The sequence below is a fragment of the Equus caballus genome, chromosome 26, assembly GCF_041296265.1.
Source record: "Equus caballus isolate H_3958 breed thoroughbred chromosome 26, TB-T2T, whole genome shotgun sequence".
Taxonomy (NCBI): domain Eukaryota; kingdom Metazoa; phylum Chordata; class Mammalia; order Perissodactyla; family Equidae; genus Equus; species Equus caballus.
The window spans coordinates 15,321,255-15,342,913 of record NC_091709.1 but is presented as its reverse complement, the minus strand read 5'-3'; the positions used below and the strand labels follow the sequence as shown (position 1 = coordinate 15,342,913).

The 21,659-nt window shown below is 35.9% G+C and overlaps 1 protein-coding gene across 1 annotated transcript in view; it reads right to left on the bottom strand.

The window, feature by feature from the left end:
* Positions 1-21,659, bottom strand: part of GBE1 (1,4-alpha-glucan branching enzyme 1) — a 245,737-nt gene that overhangs the window by 2,753 nt on the left and 221,325 nt on the right. Inside the window, 1 exon segment of the mRNA NM_001081940.3 lies at positions 6,871-6,988. Within this exon segment, the coding sequence (NP_001075409.1) occupies positions 6,871-6,988 (118 nt within the window).

The following is a 21,659-nucleotide window of genomic DNA, read 5'->3' as shown; positions in this document are numbered from 1 at the left end:
ATGAGCTTTACAAAGGCAGAGGCCATGTATCTTCACATTTCTAACTCTTAGTAGGTGCCAATGGACAAAGTAGGTGCAATCATGGCTGAATAAAGAATGAATACAGGAATCAGTAATAGTGGGATCAATATGTGCATATTTCACAAAATATCCTTTTATATACTTACATCTGAAATAATTTTTATACAATTGAGAAGTGATTTAACTGCTTGATGCTTCTCTATGTGCTAAATAATTACACATAAGATATTTACATAAGATATTTAATTACACATAAGATATTTAATTATTAACAAAGCAAATCATAAAAACATTACAGATTGCTGTCATCATTGTGAAAGTATCTCTCCATTTCTGACTTTGCGAATATTTTACTATTTTTAGTCACTTTAAGAAAATGATTGACTGATGGTTAAAGGAAAAGGCTTTTATATAAGTTTAGGACCATAATGAAAGATGCAAAGAAAACACGGCTTTAGGAAAAAAATAAATAAAAGAACAGAACAGCTGATTTTCATTGAATGAGACTTTTGTATGTCCAGTGCATCTCAACCCAGCACATGAACACTATGTTTTTTCTTAAGGTTTCTGTCATAAAGAACTCTTACAACTCTTAAAAAAAATCAGATATACCAATACAGTTGGTTAGTTTTGAACATTAAAGATTAAAGCAGTTTTAAAAGGATGGCATTTTGAGAAATTTATATTATGAATGTAATAACTAGAGAACAGTGTTGCTAATCTTTAAAAGTAACAGTGATTTAGGAAATGACCATCAATATTTGAGAAAGATCTCACAAATGTTAACAGTCACTGCATGGCTCAATGTCTCACAGTCTGACTTGCAATCCAGTACTTCCAATGATAAACATTATATCCTTGCAGTCATTAAGCGTGGGGAAACCATGTATTTCAAAGTCACAATCTGTTTCCCTATAATTTACACACTCTTTTAAATGTCTCATAGCTTTTAAACCACATCAGTATTTAATTGCTAATGCAATCCGTTCCATTCAATATGTTCTGATTGTGAGAGGTGAGATGGTTATGAAATTGGTTCAGCAAAAGGAAGCTGGAGGTACCCATGAACAAAGTAGGACCATTACCAACGACCCAGCCAGATCTAGTCCAAAGGATGGCATATTTCCATAGTCAACACAGACCAAAGCAAAGGAGGAAAAATAAAAGAAACAACGGTCAGATTGAACCAATTCTATCTCCAAGTCTTATGAAGACAGGCATGAATGAAGCCAGTGTCCTGCCCTTCTAAAGGAGTTTGCCAGGTGCTTATTTTATTCTGTGTATTTAGTTTGGGGAACCACAGTAACTAGGTGTAACTAATCAGTAACATGGCAGGTTATAATCAGAATGTTTCTGAATTGTTCTGTTATGAGCATCCTAAAACTCAATCTAAATTTCTCAGTAGCACCAGAAACGGGACAAAAGAATTTCAGGTCCCTTTATATTAAAAACATTTCTCTGATATTATATGGTTCTATACGCAGATAAAAGGATTCTGAAAAGCCCAAGCCTCCTGAGAACAATGCGATGAAACACAGGAGTCAGACCTAGGACAAACGAGGGTAGGTCCCCGCTCAGCGTGTGGCAGTGATCCATCAGGACAAGTACGCCAATCTCTGGTTTGGTTCCTATGCAGTTTTGGTATCTACTCTGTTTACTTCATAACCTTATACTGATTTCATGAATGAAATATAATTGATAACTATAACTGATAATTTATAAACATTCTCTGTTATCTTTTAGTATTTTAGCTAGCCCAAATTTAAGAGTAAAACAAAAGGGATGATATAAGAAGTTTGAGGTTTGCAATATATGCATTGAACTTCCTATTTTGGCGTTTAATGATTAAAAAATGCTCCAAGAACTCTTGCTAAAAGATGCTGGTCATTTTATGTAAGGAGCTTTATGACACCAATTCCAGTCACACTTAGAGACCTCTGAATACTATCTATTTAAAAACCTTCAGTTGATAATTGTCTAATATCATTAACGGGAATATTGTGTAATTATAGTTTTTCACTGCAGTGTTAATTACCAGAATGTGTTATGTTGCTCTAGAGCCCTTGCAGTATAGGCAATATGAGAGAATTTCCCCAAGCAAGTGATGTTTCTTAACTATGGCTGTTTATGGAATTTTCAGATTTCTTCTTTATTAGGGTTCTGAGTATGTAAATCAATTTTCTTGGTGGTTGGGAAATGACTACCAATTATACTAAAGGACTTAAGATAATCAGAACTAATCTTTATGATGAGACAATTACACACATGAACAATCTGGGGGCTCTGTAATTTAGTACTAAGTATTGGCTCTGTAACTCTCATTTTATAATTTTAATTCTAAAAATAGTTTTGATTCATGCAGCAAGAAAAAAATATGAACATAATTTAAGTAGATCGAAACATAAACATTTAAGTATATTTAAATATAAACAATTTATATTTAAGTACATGTATATGGAAACCGTGTAGTACAGATGTCGGATAACATGTGCTGATAAAGATATTTATAGCTACGTGCCCACTTATAGCCATTAAGCCCTAAACATTTTGTAGCTAGGATCACATTAAGAACATATGAGATAATGTAATGTATGCCATGAATTTCATTTTTTCTAGCTATATTTATAGTGAACTCTTCAAAAGGAATCAGAATGCCACAGTATAATCCAATTCATTCATTAAGAGAGTCAAAATGCATGCTAATCTACCCAATTATTTTGACTACCTTAATGACTTAGTCACCATGCCACCCACTAAGACAGCTAATACAATAACTGATCCCACAATAATCTACTATATTACATCATCCAGGCAAAGTACTGTGTTCTCCTAGGATCATAACTGGGTTGCAAAAATTAATTACATAATTTTTGAAAACAGAAAATTTTAAAATAATTTTAAAAAATACATTAAAGGCTGATTTTTAAATTTTCTTAGAAATTGTTAAATTTAGCCATAGAACATAATTGAAGAGTGATGACATCATTTGATGAAAAGGATATTAGACTCTTAACAGTCTACATACACACATTTGTCATAAAAAAATTACTAATTACTTTGAAAACCAAGGGTGACATATAAAATAATGTTAATTTTCGCAAACATACTTTAGTTCATAAAATACTCTTTAAGAAAAAAGAAATCTTTCTTAATTCATTATTTTGTATTAGGTTAAGAGAAAAGTGATGCTGATAAATATTTCTATATAGAGATGTATATTTTCTTATCTAACTTAGAAATATTAAAAGGAGAAAACTGTAAGAATCAAGATTGATTTTCTTGGTCCAAAAAAAACTAAATATTTTCCAAACTTTGGATACAGCAAAAGATATTTCCCAACTGTTAAGTACTATTTTCAAATACTTACAACTGAGGGAAATAAAAAAGTACATCTATGCCAAATCTCCTATTTAAACCAAAGTCTACTTTTGAACCCCCAAATTTAGAAGGAGAATAAACAGATCTACTGCTTAATGATAAGGAGCCTAACTGGCAGAGTAAGAAATGCTAAAACTATTGCTTTATTCAAATTTTCACCATTGAGACGGCTTGAGTAACTATAAAGGAGTCTAATTCGCTTCAGGTTCAATAATCTCTGTTCAATTTGTGGGATGGAATTTGAGTTTATAAATCAGAGAAGAGAAAGCAAGTGCCCTGCCCTGCCTCCGGTGCACTCATCAACATTTGGGGTAACACAGAAGTTCCTATATCAGGAACCAAAGTACAGAGAAATGACCATGCGAAACTGGAGTTTGCAATAACTGCCAGGAGAGCAAAACGGAGCTCTGCCCCGTGGCTTCTTGGCATTTGTGCGAGACTCGGGCCTCAGCAAATACGTTTGAACGCTAGTACCCGTGCAGCTCTCCTGTGCCTTCACAGTTCCCACTGATGGAGCAAAGACAGACCACGCCGGAGTGGGCCCTGCTGATGCTGCAGCACGGATGGCTATTTTAAGATTCCTTCGAGCTCTGTTGGTTGCTATCTTTGAAAACAGATTTGACACTTATTCAGCAGATCCTTTGGATTATTGAGCTTGCAAATTAAGCTTTAGTGAATACAGTGTACCAGTTATGATGGTCAGAAGTTTCATGGAAAAGGAAAATGTTATATTTTTGTCCTCCCCTTTCCCTTTTACTCTAGGCACTTGGGAGGCAGAAATGATCTCTTATTGGTGGTGGAAAGTGAGGCCTACAGCACACACGGCCATGTTCAAGAAACCTGACTGGATCCTAGCACATAGGAATCAGCTTACAAAGAGTTCCATTATAATCAAGTATTATTACAATAGGTACGTCTTTTAATGTAATTTTTTCTCTGGCTCTTCGAAAGATAACTCTGGCAAGAAGGAACCTGTTTTATTGGATTTTCTGGTCTATTTGGGCTCCTTTATTCTTAGATTAGACCAGTGATCATTTTCTCTGGAGCCTAAAGACTTATTTAAGTGACTAATTCCTGAAGCACCTGTAGTCATGGAAAACAGGATGTTGCAGGGCCCATCTTTACCTTTCTGGCCAAGTCGGATCAGAATTCTATTACCGGCAGGGGTTAAGCTCTACTCTATTTCTCATGTGCTTGCAGTGCTGTATTCTTCCACATGTTATCGAGACATGTTATATTCTCCACTCCACCTGCTAATTTAAAACTGCATATTCCATATTTGCAAGATCAAGTCAATTAGAGTTTGGAAAAGTAATCTCTTGACTGTTGCTGCCACTGGCTGGTTGGCTGGTTTAATTATGACAGAATATCTTTGCTCTTACAGAATTGAAGAGATGCCAAGAAATTTTTTGCCCACCCCTAAAGATTGTGAGCCCTCGCCTAAGATTATCATTCCCACAGTTGTGAGGTCTTCTTAATCCTGTGTCCTCAAAGCATCTAGTGTTTTGATGTACTTAAAATACCTAAAAAATTCTCAAATAGCTATCACAATAATAACTTTAAAATACCTTGTGCAATAGCACTTTTCAGTTTCCAAAAAGCTTGGCTGCGTTAAGGAATTTATACCTCCTAAGAGTCTCTTGCTATAGGAAGGATATTATTACTAATCCTCATTATACAGAGGAGGGAAACTGAGGCACAAAAAGGTAAATTACTCAAGTTCTCATAGCTAGTAAATGGCAGACCGAGGGCTTGATCCCAAGTTCCCAGCCATGACACTCTCTGGCCTTTCGGATCCCACCAGGCCTCTTTCCCTAACACTACCCTCTTTGGATACAGGAACCTTTAGGAAAGTTGGCTACATAAGAATTTTGCTGTCTGGATCTTTCAAAGTCCTTTGGGTCTGGTTTAATTGGTTCAAGTTCAGCTTTACCGCAATCAGTTGCTGGTCTCCATGACTCCTCTTTGCCAGCTGAATCATCTTCCCTAACCCCTCAGGAGTCACTAACTCTTTTGGTTATTTCAGAGCTTTAGAATAATTTTCTTATTCATTTCAGAAACTATTTTTATCAGTCTTATTTTACATGGCAAGACTGAATGTTCTGACAGACTATAGCAATTGTTCTTTGAAGAAAGAATCTGATAACACCTTTGAGCCCTCTCTCTTAAAAACACATATGTAACTATATCTACATCTAAAGCTCTGTCAATATCACCACCAACACCACCCATTGGCACACACATACACTAGGGTAATACCTAAGTCTCCTGTGGCCATTGCATTTGCCTCAAAGTCTACAATCAACAACTCAATCTTGCTCATCTCTGCTCTTTTCATTTATCTTATGCCCACCCCTAAAGATTGTGAGCCCTTGCCTAAGATTATCCTTCCCACAGTTGTGAGAAGATGCCACTTATGCCACTGTCTTTGGCACATTGATTCTGTATATAATATGGTGGTTTACAAAGTGACGTGCTGGCACCACTTTAAGAGGGGAGAACATAGTAGGAAAATGAGGAACCAGGGGTCCCATACAAATTCTCCTCGTTGACTTATACCTAAATATTTTAAAAATGAGAGAATTTAACAGCTATGACAAAGCTATGTATACATTTGTTAGATACATCCTGGACTCATACAAGTGAAGCAAATCTTAATCCAACATCTCCCATGGGGGAAAAGAACGCAGATCTGAGACAGAGAAATAGAAGAAGAGAGAGAAAGAGAGAGAGAGGGGCATATGACTAACCAGGAAAAGAAAAAAATACACCTAACGTAGATGTGGGATTGAGCTTATTATCTGGCCATAAGGTAAATGAACAATTCCTCCCAATCTGAAGAGTTTCTAAATTCTACATTTTTAAAAGACTTTAAACCCAGTAGTTTAAAGCAATATTCTTTCATTTGTGTTAAGAACACAAAGTAAAAATTAGTTGTGTAACTTAATGCTTTCCTCAGTAATATGAAGAAACCAGGGAATTTTCTAACTAGAATAAACTCAGTCTTCGATTGACTACAAGAAAAAAAAATATTTCTATTGTTCCTTTTAAGGTGTTTTAAATTGAACTTCATTAGACATTCAACGTAATGTAGAAATCTGCCTAATGTAAAATACAGAAAGCAAAAACAGAAGGAACATGAATTGTTGCGTAAAAAGTAGAAATGTTCATAACAGGAAAAAAACTGCTTTCCTCTTACTTTTTGAAAAATAATTTTTAATCCTATCAATGTTCAAACTTCCCCAATTAGTTTTCCCAATTAGGTTCCCCAAATCCACTTCGGTCCAGCACCGCACACTGCATGCGTCTGGTTTTTTTCAGGGCAGTTCTCCATCCCTATTCCTTCTCTACCCGCTGTGGTTTTCACATGTTGCTTACTTGTTGGAGAGTTTTTCTTTGCACAAAAACATCACTTTCAAAGTAAAGGATTAAATTAAAATGCAATGAAAATATGTTAAAAACCTTACTTACCAAAAGAGAAGAGGGACGCTCATTATGCTCATAAGGCTCAGAAAAGAAATCGGTATTGTGGTCCAATCTCTGGTGTCCTCCATATTCCGCTGCGTCGGAATCTAGCACAATTTTGAATGTACGGCTCTTAAGGAATAACAACAGGTCAGGAGTTGAATGAGACATTATGAAAGACGTTCTGAGATAGGAATTTAAAAGAGAGTATTCTGAACACGGTTAAATCGTACTTTGTGCCATATGCTCACTTCTTCTCTAATGTTTCAGTGATTCTCATGTTTGAAAGGGGTTTTGTAGCCTATCTAGTGCACACACCCATGGGATCCTTGTCTTCCTTCTATCACAGCCCATCACGTGATCATCCAGACTGGGACTGAATATACCAATTACCAAAGAATCTACTTTTCTCAACACAACCCATTCCATTTGTTAGAAATTCTCCTCCACCGTGAACAGAAATTTGACTCCTTGGGACCAATTTTACCCAGAAAAGCTATAAAGAATAAGTTCAAATTACAGTAACTATTCAAATATTTATTAATAGCTAGGCTATCTCCATGTGTCCTCTGCATATATTACTAAATACATACTAAATATAATCAAAGAACCTTTGATCATTCCTCATTTGATATGGCTTTTTACTCCCCCATCTCTGAATTCATTCCAGTTTTCTAGATCCTGGTTATTAAAGTGAGGAACGGAGAAGTGACCCGAGTGCTCACGTGTGGTCTGAGGAGTGCACGATGAAGCGGGCTTACCCCCTCCCCCGGTTACAGGCAGCATGCTGCTATTAACACACAAGATCACGTCCACAGACTATCCATCATGCTATGGGTGGATTCATGTTACAACCAGGAGATCTGCTACAATTTAACATCTGATTTTTCAGTGAGTTATTAGACATGTCAGCATTACTGCATTTACAACAAAATAAAAACTATGGTTATTAGATTCAAATTTATTATGCTCAGAATGTCTAGACGTGATACTTTGATACAAAACCCAACAAGTAAATATACATAGGTACTTAGAAATCTTAAATTTCTTCTAGCCTAAGGAGGCATACAGATAGGTTTAACGGCTTTGTATTTTCTTTTCCTAGTACATGAACTTTTAATCCCAGAAATGTTTGTATATTTTCATTACAGCAAAAATAATCATATTAAAATTACATGTGAGTACTAAACGATGACCATCATTTTCATGCCTCGGGAAGCTCTGTCTGGGTCAGAGATGCAGACGGACTCACTCCAGGAAGTTTTGCTGGGAGTGGTGGTGTCATCTCCCTCAATCTGGGTCAGCCTGCTCTGATTCAAGTTCAAACTAATAATCAGCATATTCGTGTGTTCAGAGGAGAGAGAGACAGAGAGACTGAGATTCAAAAGATGACTACTGGGCACAGGCACACTCTAAAGTCACTTAGTACAGGTGAAAATGATTTGAGCAGACCTACTTATTTAATGGTAAACTATGGATAGTGAAAATAAATAATTGGGGACACAGTAAATAAATAAATCATTGTGGAATGAAAGGAACTATTAAAATAAAAGTTTAGATTTTGTTCTTCATCCTAGTTCATTAAATACTTATACAAATACTCAAAAAAGCAAAAATAAAAACAGAAAGAGTACAGTTTAGAGAATTATATCCTAGAATACTTTTGAAAACTTTTGATATAGAGTATCAATAATTAAATATGTGGTTAAGCACAATTATTAAATTAGTGGTTAACTACAATTATTAAATTAGTTACTAAAGAAAGCAAGTATATCATCAAAAGCAATGGTCCCCAAGCTGTGAGTTGACAATCACTGGTAGTCGTATTATTCGAAGGGTCTCACTGAATGAACAATTATGTTATTGTAAGGGACTGGGAATCTATATGTATATTAGGCATTGTCTGAAGACTAAATTACGTTATTATACACATTTGATACTGTTTTTCAAAGAATGTGCATTTTTTAATTAATAAAGTACAGATTCACTTAAAAAGCCACAGAATTTATAGTAAGTTTTTGCCTACGTATTTTCTCATTCAAAAATTATAGAAAGAACAATTATTACATAAGGATGCATTTCTTTTTGACATTGAAAAAGATAATCACACTGAAAATGGTTAGAATCTACTCACTCAATATATATAATTTGTGGACATAAAGGAAAAGCTTACAAAAGCCACAAAGAAAGTCTCAAAATATCAGTTTAGACACATTTCTCTCATCTATAATTTAAAGAAAAAATTCAGCTGTGGTCACTTTTGGAATTACCCAGCCCCATGTCTGTATCACCCAAGAAACACAATAACTTCCTGGAGAAAACGCAACCCTTAAAGTCCACAAATTCCAACAATTTAAGATTGTTGTAGATTAAAAGTAATGATTGTGAAAGAGCTTATGATTGTAAATTAGTACCATATATTATTCAAGAATCAGGAAACCCCATCTTTTAGGAACAATGCTTAGAACAAAAATTTTCTAAGAGGTTATTTGAGCAACTGGATTTTTGTGTATTTTTCTGTCCTCTCACTCAGGCGTTCCCTCACTCCCTCTTTCTCCTGTGCACACACACATACACAGATACACATACATACACAACATGTGACCCACACAGTACCAAAACCCCTACACAATCCCGTCTCCATTAAAGAACATCTCTCTGAAAATATAACTCAGCCAATTGACACTTAAACTACCTTCTTCATATGATTTCCAATTCCATAGTAGACAGGACAAATGTAGCAGGACAGCTCAACACCTCCACATCACCTGTTCTATTCATAGCTATCACCCGACACCTAGCAGACTGCCTTCTCACAACAGGTTCTCAGTACATCTTTGAAACTGATATTCAGGATGACAATTCTGATTCACCAAGAAAGGTCAAGGTACATATCTTAATTTTTTATATTAGAATAAAGTAGAATAAATTATCCTTACTCTCTATTCACTTAATAAATAGATACAATGTGTGAGGCACTGCACAAGATTTTAAAAAGTGACTAAGAGATGGTCTTAGTTTACATGCAACTTACAGCCTATGAAGGGAGATTAGGCATGCACATCAATGTTGATAAGTAAAACAGAAAGCAATATGCAATGAGAGGTAGAGCCAAGGAGGAAAGGCAGGATTGACATTCTGTATATAAGGAGTTTTGACCGATGGGTTGGGCTGCTAAGATTTATTTTGGTAATTAAATATGAGAATGTTGAAAATTTTTGAGAAAGGGAATGAGAATCAAGAAAATTAACCTGGAGGTTGGGAATATAATAGGATCAACAACCGAAAGGCTAAATCAGAGAAACCAGCCAGGAATCTAACAATGCCATGAGGATAGTAAGTATGGCTAAACTCTGATGGTGTAAATGGAGACATATAGATAAGTCAATGAGATTTTGCATGTACAACTGATGGTAGTCAGATGGTAAGGAAACTGACGCTCAATTTGGGGAAACAGAAGTGGAAGGGAAGAAGAGTTGTGCCCAAAGGCATACAGCCAGTTTAGTGCCAGAGTTGGGATGTCCACACACATAGTCAAACATAGATCTAATCACTCTACACAGTAAACAGCTGTTTTCTGCCAAGAATCAGGCAGTGTTTTCATATGCAGTTTCCTGTTTAATTCTAAAGTTGAGATTCTAAGAATAAAGAGGCTAGAATGAGCATGACATGAGAATAAAAATAAGAAAAGCAGATAAAACGATATTTATCTAAATGATTAATCTAATTAAATTTAACAGATTGTGTTAAAGGACTGGATTCCTAATATTCCTTATGGAGTCTGAATAGCTGTCAAAATTCTTCCATTTGTTCTAGATCCCTTTCTTGTTCATTTGGTCATTTTACTGGTGAATACAAAATATTGGACCAAATGTTTACATTGCTCAATTTAGGAAAATACAGTGGGAAAAGAATGATAGAATTATTTCATGGAAATTTTTTTAAAAGAAGATCAAGTAGGTCCCTATCCATTTGAACGTCATTTGAAAATATTATGATTCCTTCTTATTTTAAATTCAAGAGATTCCTAAGTATTTGATAAATCTATCAACAGGTTGAAGCAGATAAAAACTTTTAAGCATTATATCACAGTCTATGTTCTTAAATTTTAACCAAGGAAGAGCCATGTTCTGAAGACCTGTACTAATAAGATTAAAGAAGAGTGACGGCATGAAGACTCTTAAATTCAATGGCTCTTCAAATACTTCAAAAGCTGCTGTGTTTGCTCAGCCACTTGATAAAGTGTCTGTTCAAAGTATAAGGATTTTCATGTAAGAAGTACTATCATTTATATCATTCTGCATTAAACTCACTTCACTCCCACCGATGAAGCTAAGGAAATTTATTGTAAGGTACTATCCCTGAGGTTTTGAACTGAGTGACAATAAAAGGGCTTCTCCAGTGACTAGATGATCATAAAAATGGCAAAGTTGGTGAGTTACCATGCATCTTTAAATCGAAGACAATATAGATTTGGGATGAAATTTTTTATATATCTTCAATAAAGAGAAAAAAATGTCACTACCATGCCAAGCACTGTAAGAAATATCCCAATTGAAGACATGTGAAGTGTGAAAAAAATGTACATCTTAGAATACATGAATACAAAATTCATGAATATAAAATATTGGACAAAAAATTTACCTTGCTCAATTTGGGAAAATATAGTAGGGAAAGCATGATAGAATTTTTTATGGATATTTTTTTAAAAAGGAGATCAAACAGGTCCCTATCTATTTGGATGTCACTTAAAAATATTTAAGTTATTTAAAAAGCAACAAACAAAATAAGTTCATAGACTCAGAGAACAGATTGGTGGGTGCCAGAGGTAGGGGTTAGGGAGGGGGAAGAATGGGTGAAGGGGGTCAAAAGGTTGTAAAAATAAAAGGAATATATGAATTTAGTATGTTACTTTTTATATCTTATTCTTTAATCAACCCAGCCATATTATTATGATGGCGGTAACTTCTGGGACCTGAGTGACCCTAGGAGGGAGAACCGTTATCAAAGGCAGAAAACATCCACAGGAAATTCTAAGAAACTGAGAACAAACATCTGGTAGAATAAGACTAGGTGCGGGAAAGCCAGGAGAATTTTATGTTTTTAACAGTCTAAACATTACGACCAGCACAGGACTTGCCACAACGTTCTAACACAACCCTTCCCTTTGCATGCTTCCTGAATTGAATTTTATTTTTTGCCAGCTACAATCCACAAATGTTAGGTTATGAGCATCTCAAATACATTTTGTCCATCTATTTTATAAATATAGGTAAATTATGCCTAGTTTAACTGTCCTAGACACAGATTACAACTTTTAGTTGCTCTCTCTGTTCTCTTTCCAAATGCAGGGGTAGCAGAGAGCTGTAATGTGTTACTGAATATTTTATGGATGTGTATGTGTGTTAGTGTGAGGTAGGCATGTGTGTCTGATTTACACATCCCTATCTTTACTTCTCTGATCTAATATATATATTAATTTAAAAATTCATCACTGGAAAGGAGTTCTGATATTTTAATCATATTTTCAAAACTATTTTATGGCAGTTTATGTAGCATTTATGACTATGTTACTTTCAACGGAAAATATACATTTAGCTTTTTTTTCTCCTTGACTTTAGTTTAAAAAGAATCCCCAAATATTATATTTCTAAAATAAAATTAAAAGAGAGAATAATATGAAAATAAATACAGAATTTACTATTGAATGTAGTCAAAGTATATTTTAAAATACAGTGAATGCCAAATGCAACTTCTCTTTAAGGGAGAAATTTTTCTTTTTTACTTTTATTAGTTTACATTAAAATTGCAGTGTACTTGAAAAAAGCAACATCTTCATCATGAGTTACATATGGATTCAATTTTGCGAACACTGTCTTCATTAAAAGTTTAAATGACAATCACACATTTTACTGAAGTGCAAAATGGAAGTATATTTCTAGTATAATCTAGGATGTGCTCATATCGTCAATGATAGGTTTCTGATTTTACAGTGAAAAATTAACTCCAATTTCTGCAAGTTTACTTCCTTGGCTGTAAATTTTTAGAAACTGTACAATGCAGAATAGCAATAAAACAAACTTAAAGGATGAGGGGCTCAAATATTATCTACCACATTCATTAATGGATTGCTAGGCTTTTTGAAATGTATTTTCGTGAAAATTATTAGTATATTCTTAGGCATGCTTAATAACACACATCAGCAAATAGCAAATCGAATGTTAATACAAAATATTGAGTACTACATATTTCTAGGCAAATAGGAAAATTATTCTAAATACCTAACAGAATACTTTGACTAACCTAATTAGGAAGTTTTCTTTGTTCTAGAAGATGACATAACTTGAACTAAAAAATGTCATTGTTTCTCAGTGACTCAAGAAAGAATAATAATGAGGAAAGCATGCCCACACTTAAAGAATAATAATGAAAAAGTATGCTCACACTTCCAGCCTAAGCTCCCTCTAAAATTGTTGCTCTTTGTCTGTGCCATTAAGGATTACCCAAAGAAGTTCTAAATTCAATTATTTGATGAAGCAAAAGCAACTATCTAGAAGAGCAAAAGAAGAAATAACAGATCTTTATTCACCTTTTAACCACATATTTTGTCATCAAAATGAGTTTTGACTATGCAGATTCAACATTTCTTACAAACACATTATGCTTTTGAACCCAAAAGAACTTTGACTTAGGCTATAAAGACACACCCCTCCCCAAACTTGCTCTAACACAGCCTTCAATGGAGTCCAACACAATATAGATAAGTGGGAAAGATACTCGGAAACTTCAAAGTCCCTGAAAAATAATGACAATTATAAGCAGTAAGCAAGCATCATCTGCGCCATTTCAGGCAGACAGGCAAAAACAGGAGCAAGTATCCTAAAATAGTAAAATATGGTGGGTGCAGCCAGGGGCTTTGGGGTCCAACAATTACGTTCTAATCCCAGTCCTGCCAATTACCAACTTGTGTCTGCGAGCAAGTTAGTGAATTCCTCGAGGCTCAGTTTCTCGTTGGTAAAACAGAGGTACTGTATCAGAGGCTGCTGTGAGGACGGACTGAAGCAATGCACAGAGGGCTTGACACCGTGCAAACACTGGGACACGTCCTCAAATTATTAGCTGCTGTTTTATTGTCATTATAGACTTTGGACCATTTAAACTACTGTTTTAAGTTATGAAAAATATAAAAGTGGGTCAATTTATTCTCTTACGTTTTACACCCAACTTGGCCTCTTCTTTAATGACCTTTATTTCCATTCCCTTCTCCCCACTGTCTTTGTTCTCATTAGAATCCAAACATTTTTCCTGTTATATAAAAACTTTAACATTAAAGCTTAATTAGCACACCCAACTCTTTGAGGACTAGATACTTTCTTTTAAATTTTAAGGTGTTTTTTTTTTTAAGGGAAAAATCTCATCGTGTTTCTCAGAAACATTGAGAAGCCTACTCTGAACACCCTCACTGAAAATGAAACACCTCCTTACACCCTCCTGTATCGGCCCTGATTTTTCACCATAGCATTATCAACATGTTATAAAGTTAATTATATTTTCTGCCTTTCTTTGTTAAAATACAATTTCTATAAGGATTTCTGTCTTTTCCCACGCCCCACCTGCTTCCTCCTCACTGCCTAGGACCCAGATCAGATATTTCTGGAGTGGATGTGCCTCTCGTTATTTTCCTATTGTAGTATCCTCCTTGGGGTTTGATCTATGCATGCTTTTGCTAAACTTTAAGAAATAATTTAATACTACTTTGGCTATAAAAACCAACCTTGATTTTCTTGCCTCATTTTATAGAGTTAACATTTCAAATCTGTACAACATAATTTCTAACACAATCCCATTTCATTATCTGTAAAGTTTTACTTGGATTTTTAAAAAGATTTTTTTCTTTCTTTTTGGAGAAGTCACAATAGTTAAACAAATTCATGTCAGTTTGAAGAAATTAATTCTCAAGTGAATAACTCTGACTGGTATGAGCTCTGGAGATAGACATTTTATATAATTCTTAGTTGAAGTGGATAAGTGATTACAGGTTTACTAAAGTCAGCATATACTCAAAGACTGCCGTATCAACTTGACTGGTTAGCTTTCTCTATACAGATTGAATTTAAGCATAGAACATCCAAATGATTTCTCAAAAATCATATATCTATAAAAGAATTTGGCAGGGCCAAATTATGCACCTAGGTATAATATTTTCTACCACTCTACCACCATCTGCCAGTTAAAGACTGAAAACTATATGAACATTAAAATACATAACCATCTGAAAGCTGATTATTTTAGTGTTGGTAGTAGAAATATCCTTTTTTCTTTATTTGAAGTCATAACTCATGAGGAGTAATGTACAGGTAATGTATATTCCTTTTTCTCTTTTAACTTTTAAGGCCAAATAGAAAATTATAATACTTTAGGGCTCACTCAGAGCTTCATGAAGCCAAATGAAGAGACTGAGCTAGCTTCCCATGAAAAACTGTAAAGCAAAGCTTGCAGGCCTGTGTACGTGTGTGTGTGTGCACATGTAAACACTCGTACATCATCACTCCCAGTCTTTCCTGAGCACTTCCGGGCACACAGCTCACAACTATTATAATTATACCTAGATTGATAATTGTGATGGAAAAGATTCAAAGTAAACATTTCCTCATAGGCACTAAAAACATAGTGAGAGAGCTTTAAAAACACACACACACACGATTGCTAATAAATATATTTCCCAGGAGTATAATGAATCTAATATAGTAGTTTGCAATCATCTTTAAAACCACCATATTGGTTTAATGTCACCAGGTAGACACGGGAAAGAATTACACAAAGAAAGAGTAGAGCTGCTAAGTTATTTCTGCAAAGTGCGTGTTTGTACAATTGAAAATGAAATCCGCAAATGTTTTGGCTATGGGAGTCAAACATGGAGATGATTTACATAATTCAAATGAGCAAAAATTTTGGCATGTTGTGAATCAAATTCTATGTCGATTTAATTATTTATTTTCATGGTGATTTCACAAATGTGAGTTTTATTTAGACTATCCAATTATTATTAAAATTCCAAAGTGATGAGACTACTACAGTGATGAGAGAGTTCATCAAATCCACCGAGAGGATTCTCGACAGCCCTTAGGTACGTGTCAGAGGCAGCCAGCAGACAAAATATCACCAGGAATAAGTCTCCTACCACCAAAACTATTAAGGTGAGGAACGCAAATACATACAATTCAATGTTTCTAATATAAATCGACAGGGAAGCTCATCTCCCTCAATCTAAGGCTGTATCTACTGTGTGTGGTTAGAACAAATTAGAACTCATGCTGTAAACCTACACCGGTAACACAGGGCTAGTGTGCAGATCACAACTTCTACACTCAAGGAGGAACACGCCCAGCAGTTTAAGAAAGCTGAGGACAGGAGAACTCTTATCTTTCACCTCTCTGTAGTGTTCTTTCCTCTGTTCTAGGGGATGTTTACTCCAAAAACCCTTTTATCCTCTAATATCCTTCAGCACCTATCATGACACTTTCCCAATCAGCAGTTGAAGTTGAATATGCTTAGGTTTATGTCATGGTTTAATAAAATATCTGAGTGGACATCTTTTTCCTTAAAAAATTATTTTACCCTTTTAAGGTAGGTTTTTTTAAAAATTCTCCATTTGAATTGATCTTTGCTATTGAGTGTCCGAAACCAGGAAAGGATAACACTTCAAAAAAATGCCATTGAGTCAGAGGCACCATTAACTTTTACAAAGAGAAGCAGGGAAAACAAATAAAATTATAAGTAATTAGTGAGACATGCTTTACCTATTTTAATGGCATTTCTACAGGGCAAGAAAGCGATGAACTATCTGGCGCCCAAACGAAAAACTGCTGAACTTAGAGGAACTAGATTAAATCACATTTATTCACTTACTAGGAATATGATCTTGAGAAAGTTATAATCTTCCTGATGTTCATATTTAGGTTGGGGATAAAAATACTTGCCTGATTTGCAGCACTAAAATGATGTGAGGATAAGATGAGTCAATGTCAGTGAAAGCAGGTCAACACTGTGAAGGGTGAGGTAAATTGAACTTACGGTACTAACTAGGAAATCTCTCCCAACCCAGCTATTCGATTTAATTTGAATGGGCTGAACCAGGCCGTGCTAGAGCTCTTCTACCTCTCAAAAATCTGATTCCCTTCTGCCCAGTATTTCCTAACAGTCATTAAGCACCACAAAATTGCACTTGGTGAACAAGGCACAGATCAAGGTAGGATGGGTGATTCCGGACCACCTTCATGCAGCTGACAGCTGAAGCTACGAGCATGTGTGAGTCACTGAAGGGCAGAGCGCCAGGAAAGAGAGTACATGACTGGACTTGGATCTGAGGGGAAAGGTAACACAAACAGTGGGTGGAGAAGAAAAGAAAATCAAAATAGTGCTGTAGCATATGGAGAAAAGGGCGAGGAAGAAAGGTGGGCTGATGGTACAAGAGTGAGGAAGGATTTAGTAGGAGGCGGAAGATGCGTAATTCCAGTACTGTGAAAGGACAAATCATTTTGTGGTGGAGAACTGGGGAATAGGAAATGAAAAAAGGAGGACAAGAGAATGCGGAACAGAGAGGATTTGTACCCATTCCTCTCATTCTTTCTTTTCCTTCCTTTTATCATCAAATTTCTAGTGCATTTTTTTTCCTCTTTGTTGCTGAGGAAGATTTGCCCTGAGCTAACATCTGTTGCCAATCTTTCTCTCTCTCTCTTTTTTTTTGCTCAAGGAAGATTAGCCCTGAGCTAACATCTGTGCGAATCTTCCTCTATTTTGTATGTGGGTTGCTGCCACAGCATGGCTGATGAGTGGTGTAGGTCCATGCCCCTGTGAAGCCAGCTGTTGAAGTGGAATGCGCCAAACTTGACCACTATGCCACAAGGCCAGCCCTCTAGCACACTTTTTGAATGATGATGATGACAGTAGCAATGACCACAGCAGCTAACACTTACTGAGCTCAAACTATGTGCAGGATGCTATTGCCAAGTCTGTCACATGCATTCACTCATTTAACTCTGATAATTCTATGCGTTGGTGTTTTAAAGATGAGGAGACTAGGAAACAAAATGTTCACTTTCGGGGCTGGCCCAGGGGTGCAGCGGTTAAGTTCTCATGTTCTGCTCCAGCAGCCTAGGGTCCACTGATCCCCGGTACGGACATGGCACCACTCATCAAGTCATGCTGTGGCAGGCATCCCACATGTAAAGTAGAGGAAGATGGGCATGGATGTGAGCTCAGGGCCAGTCTTCCTCAGAAAAAAGAGAAGGATTGGCAGCAGATGTTAGCTCAGGGCTGATCTTCCTCAGAAAAGAAAAAAAAAAAGGTCACTTTCATAACACGAGTAAGTGGGAGAGACAGAACTTGAACCCTCGAACTGTCTTAGTCCCAAGCCTGTGCTCTGAGCCACTAACCCAGTAACCAGAGCAGATTCTCCAGGTTCACAAATACAAGAAGCAGAAATACCTGCTACCGCTGTGGCCACACCAGTTACATGAGGCTTCGGGAGATAAAAACGTTAGGGGAAGAGGACAAACTGAAGGAAACAATGTCTCAGAGTCAGAAAAGAACGCTACCACCAGAGAAACTTGTTTTCCTTAGCTGGAAGAAAAAGAAGAGTGTTGGTGGGAAGGTAGGAGAGTGAAAACTGACTATTTCCCTACATAACAAAGGGGAAAAAAATCACAGTAATGTTCATAATTTTACAGACAAAGAAAACAATTCTCTGTTTTAATTAATGTTCGTGGAATAAAATACTCATTGTCTGCCAGTAAAAGGCAACAGGAGCGCACTTCATTAGGTTACCCATTTCTGCAATAACTTTTCAAGATGTCTAAAGAATACTTTTCTTATTCAAAAATTGACACCACATAATTACCAAAAAGAATCACAATTAATTTCACAAACAAATTTTACAAACATAATTGGAATTAATTAGGCATTTTTCCACCCTTAGGCCTAGAGACACTACATTAATAGGATCAGAGATGGTTCTTACACAGGGTTGCAACTGAAGCCACTAGTTCCAAGAACACGTCGTTCCTGGCTCTACTTTCTCCACGTCTCTCTGGAGAAACAGACACTCTTCTTTTGGCTGTAGCATCAGTATATTCTTGGGAGCCCTTAAATAATTATGGTGAAGCAGTAATTACATCACAGCCTAAATTTTTTTTTTGAGGAATATTAGCCCTGAGCTAACATCTGTAGCCAATTCTCCTCTTTTTGCTGAGGAAGACTGGCCCTGAGCTCACATCTGTGTCCATCTTCCTCTACTTTATATGTGGGACGCCTGCCACAGCATGTCTTGCCAAGCGGTGCCATGTCTGCACCCGGGATCCGAACCGGTGAACCCCGGGCTGCCGAAGCGGAATGTGAGAACTTAACTGCTGTGCCACTTGGCCAGCCCCCATCATGGCTTAATTTTAAGAAATTTTCTGGGGTATTCAGGAACCACTTTCACATTTAAATGAAACACTGACCACTTAGTTTGACCCTGTGAAATTCTGAGTTAGAATAGCTTAACAGAAAATAGTGGAAATGGAGCATCTCACTTATAGAAGATCTAAACAGCTTTCTGGTAGGCAGGAGATAGTTACTGGAAAAAGGCTAATTTCTACAAAGATTCAGAAAGAAAAAGCAATTTATTGTTCAATATTAAAAACTTATTTTAGACACAGAATGCTCGATTTAAGAAACATTGGCATCAGATATAAAGGTGACGAATATAATTTATTTTTCATAATGGAAGAGAACATCTGTTTGGGACTGATTAAATAAAGGGCTATTTTAAAAGCAAGGTTAGATATGCAATCTCTCAGGCCAATGTTTTTCACTGTAGATTTCCTTCTTCCATATTTACCATGCTGTTCCCTAGGAAAGGAAAAGGTTCACTAAACGAGATACTGAGTGTAAAGTGCTTGCAGACAGCAAGGCATATAGTAAGTTTGTAATAGATGGTAGATCTTATTAAAACAGTCTGTTCAGCAAATATTCTGACAACAGATTCTAGTATATTAGTTTCAAAGTCTACAAAATTATGATGTATTTTATTGATAATATTTTATCAAGTTTTTCTTTCTACCATTTAATTAAATATCTACTCTAAGGGAAAAGAAATAGATTATAGTAATAGTTTGTGTTTTAATTATTTAATTTTAAACAACATCAGGGGTTCTTTCATCATTAGGTAGTTGCATCCTCCATCCATCCATCTATCCATCCATCCATCCATCCATCTATCCATCATCCACCCATCCACCCATCCGTCTATCCATTATCCACCCATCCATCCATCCATCTGCCCATCCCTCTATTTTTCATCACTCATCCATCAAGAATTTAGCTTTAAGTTGTGAGTATCTAATCTAGTCTAACTAAAGATATAGTTGCTAATATTCAGGTAAGACTCTCAGTTTTACCATGTATCTTGGAGTCACTTTCCACATAATAGCACTTCTTTTTACAAATTGGTAAAAATGATCACCCTAGACACTGTTTTTCCCCCTTATTAGTGATACAATTATTAGGCAAGATGTACTGTTTTTAAAGGTTAGACTAATGTTTCTGATTTCTTTTTCCCACAGAAGAACAAGAAATAGAGGATAAAAATCTTAACTGAGCTATTGTTACATGAATTTCTGGAACCAAAGGAGATCATCACTGCACAACTGACCTACAAATCAACGAAACAGAAATGCTGTTGAATATCTCAGAGCACTGAGACACTGAATAGCACTCAGCTATTCACAAAAACCCTAAAACCATTTGTGTGTAGTAAGGGCTTGCTCATTATTCATTAATGCCTATGGTCTTATGAATACATATTAAGTCAATCTAAAAGTGTTACAGCAGTTGCAATATTTTAATCATGCAAAATATTTTTCTTACTTTGTGATTCATCTCCAATTTCTCGGTAGAAACATGAGGCTAAATCATAGGCCCTTTCTTGCTGGTGGAGGGGGGGATATGCGTCTGTCATTACCATTAAATCCCAGGGATTGTTGGACAGTGTTTAACAATGAAAAATGATCAAAAGACCGCTTGGTAATGTTTAAAGTATTACTGGCATCTTGAAACTAAAGAAGGCTGACCTAGGCAATGAGTGTACATCCATCCTGAAGCTACAGAATCAAAAGGAGGACCTATATTAAATATGAAATGGTTCATAGGGTTGTCTGTCTCTGTTCACAGAAAGAACATCATCATTACGTTGCAGCATAAAGTAAAAGCACACAGACACACCCACACACATGTACACACACTCACATACACAAGGAAAAGAAAGATGCTTGCATATATTCAAAGTCACTGTTGTAGATCTTTTCAGAGAAAATCTTACATTTTTAAAAAATTTTTTTACCAAAACATCTATAACCTGGAAAACTAGAAAGCTGAGATGCTCAACGTTTTTAGTCCAGAAATTAACCTTCGCATATAAAATCTTGATAGTGTGGCATTTAGCTAATCCTAAATTAAGTCCTTTGTTTTTATTTGTTGCATAAAGCACAGATTCTGATAAACACCGAGTGTTACATAACCACGCTTCAAACCAACGCGCAGCAACATCTCTGCCTTCAGCGATCACACTTCAGTGAATCATCCAAGTGAGCTCACTTGCTCATTAGAAACTCTGTGTACAGGTTGCAAATGTCAGAGCCTGAATTTACATTTTAAATAGTACATCTTGCAGCAGTTTAATGAAAATATTTCAAAGATCTTGGGTCAAATCCAACTATTTACTCATCTGTTCCCCTAGCTTTAAATATTTTTGGCCT